The sequence below is a fragment of the Garra rufa genome, chromosome 19 (assembly GCF_049309525.1).
Source record: "Garra rufa chromosome 19, GarRuf1.0, whole genome shotgun sequence".
Classification (NCBI taxonomy): Eukaryota; Metazoa; Chordata; class Actinopteri; order Cypriniformes; family Cyprinidae; genus Garra; species Garra rufa.
Window position 1 is genome coordinate 24,276,265 of NC_133379.1, and position 6,000 is coordinate 24,282,264.

General features: G+C 36.3%; 1 protein-coding gene across 1 annotated transcript in view; it reads right to left on the bottom strand.

The window, feature by feature from the left end:
• The window catches only part of LOC141292653 (glutamate receptor 4-like), a 102,882-nt gene extending 97,110 nt beyond the window's left edge, over positions 1 to 5,772 (bottom strand). Inside the window, exons 1-2 of the mRNA XM_073824688.1 lie at positions 5,456 to 5,772; positions 2,491 to 2,649 (exon numbers count right to left, since the gene is read on the bottom strand). Of these exons, the coding sequence (XP_073680789.1) occupies positions 2,491 to 2,649; positions 5,456 to 5,543 (247 nt within the window). The 5' untranslated portion in view covers positions 5,544 to 5,772. The remainder of the gene's footprint in view (positions 1 to 2,490; positions 2,650 to 5,455) is intronic.
• Positions 5,773 to 6,000: the final 228 nt, after the last annotated feature.

Sequence of the window (6,000 nt, forward strand, 5' to 3'; positions counted from 1 at the left end):
GTGGGCCAAAAACAGCCAAAATCTTTTAGTCACAGCTATAAAATATGATTAAATACTCAACAGTAATGATTTGTTCCTAGTTGGTTCAGTAGTTCTGATTTTCAGTGGCCTAAAGAATTTACTTATTTTATGTATTTATTTGCTATAACCATAGTTGTCTGGAATATATATATATTTTACATTTTTTTGTAATTAGTAACGTAATCCATTACATTACACATTTTACACTCTTAAAAATAAAGGCGCTTTAAAAGGTTTACATCGATGCCATAGAAGAACCATTTATGGTTCCACAAAGAACCATTCAGTCAAAGTTTCTTTAAAGAACCATCTCTTTCTTACCTTTTTATAATCTGAAAACCTTCTTTCACCCCAAAGAACCTTTTGTGAAACAGAAAGGTTCTTCAGATGTTAAATGTTCTTTATGTAACCATTTAGACAAAAAAGGTTCTTCTATGGTATTGTGAAGCACCTTTATTTTTAAGAGTGTAGGTAATATAATCTGACTACTTTTAGATTACTTTTAGATTACTTTGATTATTACATTGATTTATATAAAATAATCTTGTAAAATATTGATATAAAAATACAAAGAGTAAAAATATATGTCACTCATTGTGATTAACAGCATAAAGTGCATTAAACATTACATAAACAGGGTTTCCAGCTGGGGTTTCTGAAGGAACTGCAAATGGTTCGAAAAGCTAATAATTAAATCCTAAAATAAGGCATTTTAGAATAACATTAAAATCAAACACTTACTAAAAATTACTATATATTTCTAATATATGTAAACCTAGACCACAAAACCAATTTTATGTAGCAATAGTCAAAAATCCATTGTATAGGTCAAAATGATTCATTTGACACTCAGACACTTTACAACAAAACTGAACAAAGAAATTACTAGAAAATTTCTAATATATTTTATATTAAATTTTTCATAACCTTAAGTTGTCTTTAGAAAACATGTTTGTGACAAAAAGACTGCAAAACTGACTATAAAAAATTCAAGAACAATTCTATTAAATGTAATAAAAATACCAATATATCTTTTGTTTTTTTATAATTTTTTTGTGACGAAAAGAAACTTTACAACAAAATTTAATAAAATATTACTAGAACAAGTCTATTAAACGCAATAAAAAACAATATATGTTTTAGAAAATGTTCTAAATGTACTAAAATTACGCAGCATAAACTCGAACTTGCTTGATATATACATTTAACTGGAAAACAATGGCATGCAAAACATCTCTCACTAACATTCATACTCTCTAGAGAACATTAAAGGGATAGTTCATCCAAAAATGAAAATGCTGTCATTAATTACTCTCATTAATTAAGATGAACAAAGGCCTTACGGGTTTGGAATGACATGAGGGTTACTAATTAATGACAGACTTTTTATTTTTGGGTGAACTATGCCTTTAAATTCGACCAAAGCTGTATAGTGCAATATGAGTCATCAAAATAATCCCTTGATTTTCCTGAAAGTGAGTGACTGTACAGTTGACGTGTGTATCTGCTTCAATCAGCTGTATACTAGCCAGCTTTAAAAGTAACAGAAAAGCTGCAAAACTCCAGTTTTGCTTGCATGGGGTTTATGCTCCTGTCTCTTCTAGAACTTAAAGAAATACATGTAGCATATTTTCAAACTTTCCACAAAACACAACTGCAGGGAAGCAGAGGTCCTCGTATCACTTCATATCACAGCACAGTACATAACAAGAAAATAAGGAACACTGTATTCTGTGGTTAGAGCTGAGCACTAAACATTACGTGACGAAAATAGTAATTGAACTGGGCACAAAAAGCAAGAACCCGAAGTCCAAGCACAACCGCAGATGATCTTCACTGTTCCCCTCCGACCCTATGTCAAAAACCATTAAGCATGATGGGAAATAGCAAAAAGATGTTCTGGAAATATGGTGCACCTTAATGTGGTATCATCATGGATCTGACTTGATGCACAACCACCATTCTGGCCCACAGGCCTTGGGACCACAAAGCAAAAATACCAGAAGGGGTTCATAAACAAACTATGGCAGACCTAGACTGTATTACAGCAAAATCTGAACACAAACACACAAACCCAATTTATGCAATGCCAGCACATATGTCAGCAGAAAGCACCCGATTGCATTCAAACATTCACACACATGAACACAGTGAGAAGGCCCGGCTCAGGGCATTGGGGGAAGGGTGCGTACATGAGTACACCGTACACTACATGCACTTAGCCTGTATTTGTGCCAGTTGAGAGCCGGAGGACAAATTTCACAAAGAGACACCAGTGCAGACTGGATGGGGGCCAGGCAATCCTTACTGTCTTTACTGCTTCTGTTCAGTTCACATAGCAGGTATGATTCTCATTAGCTTGAATGGTTTACTTGATCCGAACCATATCACCTACTGCCCTTTCTCTATTTCTCTGGCTAAAACAGCATTATTGTAAATATCCAGTATGCAGCTTTAGGTTGAACTCACAGGCATTGGTCACGGCGAAGCTGTTGGCAGTCTCAATGTTGTCCACGTGGGGTACCAGGTTAAAGGGGGCCTCAGATGCATTAGGGCTTGTGTTGTGAAGAAAAATGGCCAACCGAAAGGCAGTGTACTCCTGATCTGTGTTCCTGATGAACAGCCCGCCTGCAGGAGAGAGAGAGTGCGTGGAGAGGAAGAAAGAAGAGAGGAGAAGTGAAAGAGAGGGGGAAAATAACACATTGCACCAAAGACGTCATATAGGAAACTGGCTACTTGATTAAGAAAAAAAGAGACATGAGTACAAAAATACACATGGTTCAAGGATATTGAAATTCAAGTAACATGCCACATCAGATGAGTCAAGTGCACACTTGCACACTCTACTGAGCTTTCACAAGCGAATAACCCCATTATGCACACATATGACAGCTCTCTGGAATATTAAAATATATATTGGGTACTATAAAACTGTTTTTCAGAAAAGGTAAAAATGAAAACCTATTAATTGGATAACCTTGCCATATGATTCATTAGCCTTACCATATATGTGATCCTTGACCACAAAACCAGTCTTAAGTAGCATGGGTATATTTGTAGCAATAGTTAAAAATACATTGTATAGGTCCAAATTATTGATTTTTATGCCAAAAATCATTAGGATATTAGGTAAAGATTATGTTCCATGCACCGTAAATATATGAAAGCTTAATTTTTAATTAGTAGAATTTAATTTGGATGACTTTAAAGGCGATTTTCTCAATATTTTGATTTTTTGCACCCTCAGATTCCAGACTTTCAAATAGTTATATCTCTGCTAAATATTGTCCTATCCTAACAAACCATACATCAATGGAAAACGTATTTTTTCAGCTTTCAGATAATACATCTTAAAAAAAAAAAAAAAAAAAACTAAACCTTATGACTAGTTTTGTGGTACAGGATCACATGGTAAAAATAAATAATATTTTTTATTATATTTTCTAAAAATGCCGTTTTCACTGTACGTTTTTTTTGTTTTTGTTTTTTTTTTTTTGCTGAAAAAGTAAGAATTGCCATTATTATTCACGGTGAAAATCCATACTACATTTACCAAGAAAATAAATGTAGTTTTACTTAAAAGTAGGCTATTGCCTAAATTAAGTCTTCAACGACCAATCGATAATGGAAATAATCGTCAAATTTCATTATTGATCTGCGTCTGCTTGTTGTGCATGGATAAACTCCGTCAGTGCAGTCACTTTACAAAATCGCATTTTAATGGAAAATACGTTTCAAAACAACCAATGTCAGAAGCCAGAGAGCAAGCAAACTGCTGAAGGGAAAGCGCACGACCTAAGATATCCAAAGCACGAAATGCACTTTATATTAAACGATTCCAAGAGGCTCGTAAACACAGGTTGATGTGGCAAGGTGCTTAGGCAGATGCGTGTGTTGTAACTGTTTTCCCTAACGCATAACTTGCCTTTTCTGGTAATATTCTTCTTTGTAGATGTTAGAAAATAAAACGCGTATTGCTGTTTTGCTTGTCCACAGAGCAAGCGACATGGCTTCGGATTTAGAGAAGACTTCTCCGCGTGACACCGTGCGCATGCGCATAAACCGGATGGGATGCAATGTACATTTAATTGAAATCCTACTTGAAGTCTTTTTTATGAGAACCATAACTCTGATGGGATTATAACATGTAATGGGATCTAAGTCTCTTTATTACATTTACAGGAAAACAATTAGAACAACGTGGTTTAGAAGAGTGAGTGTGAGTTCATGCAGAATTGTCGTGCTTTTTAACTGTGACCAGAGTTTTTATAATGTATCGTTTATATTTTAAACTTTTTATAATGTGCAACATGATCAAATGTTTATTGTTTGAAGGATAACTCTGGGCAGGATGTGGAATACGAAAATAAAATCTAGTTAATCCACCTTTATTTTTCAAGAAAGAGTGCAGCCATTGTTAATTTTATGGGTCTGGCTTCCGGTCCAATCCACTTCCAGCTTATGTTACTGGATCTTTAAATGGAAAACCCGAAGTGGATTTTAAACCGAGTGATTACAGAATAATTTGAGCAAGGAAATATCTATAGCTCCATTCCAGTTCCACTCTGGCTTTTAGTCTGTACGTTGCTTGGTGACACCAAAAGCTTGACACTTTGGTTACTTTGGGAACTATTTTCATTGACTAAAAAGAAACACATAACCTATCAACTGGCATTTTTTGTCAGAGTTACTCAGTGTTAATTAAATTGTTTATGATTAGTCATTGATAAACCCTACACTTAGCCTACAAAATGTAAAAGACAACAAAACGCCTTTCTTAATGCCTGAAACGTCACCACATTAAATTCCACACAATAACATTTGCCCATTCAAATTTGTACCAAATTTGTCATTTTTGTACAGTGTGATTATAGCATTCTATTACTATATAGATATTCTTGGTTAAACAATAAGAGAGGTCAGGAATCTCACAGGCACCAGGAGTCTCAGGGCTTATGACACAGGGCTTGATGCAGTGTTGGAATAAATTAAACCACTGTCCATTGACGAGGTGGTGAACTGATATTTAAGTCGCTTTGTGATTCTATATCCGTGTTATTTTGATTTTACAAAGCATTCATTTATAAATAAATAACTTTCACTGCGTTTGTGCCCTTGTTCAGGATGATCCACCTTCAGAACAACATCCCGTTAGAGCCACGGAGAGCACTGCAGTGGTGCCATAACCAAAACGTGGCACAAAGATCTGGTTGACAGCTAAAAACAAACAAACAAAAAGTATTCCAAATAAACTATTCATCCCCAAAATGACCCTTTGCTGTCACACAACAAAACCTATTTCCAACCGCATTATTTGCGCACTGACATTCGCAGTTGACCCCAATGCAGACGGTCTTATTTTTGTCATTCGTTTGACACAGTTTAACGCACTTAACGTGAAGCTCGAGTCTTTGAGGTGAACCGCCGTACTTACCGATTTGAACGCTGCTCGGAAAAGCACCCATAGTAAGTCCCCAAACGCAAGAGAATAGCAGTAAAAGCTGATTACAAGAAATCCTCATTTTGTTAGTTAAAATTTGTGAGAGACATTGAGGATGACGTCAGTTGGGTAAAGGACAGAAAGGAGAAACGTTGTTAGAAATCCATTCTTGCCGGTTTTTTTCCCCTGCAGTGGCACGAACCCTGGTGCGACTCCGTCCGGCGGTAGACGGTCCACATGCAAGATGGGGGGAGCGCGACAGCGGTGGGCAGTGTCTACATATACATACACACTCATCACACATGCGCCTTCACTACACTATCACACACACACACACACACACACACACACACACACACACACACACACACACACACACACACACAGTCATTCTCGCGGGGGTTCGTGTGTTCATTCTCTTTCAATGCAGAGGCGACTTCTACTCCTCAGCCGAGCGAAAGCTCAGTTATAACGCGACCACCCTTTCGGTTGGACTGTCCCGATGAAACAAAGCTAAGTTAGACTAGTTAAAATAGAGA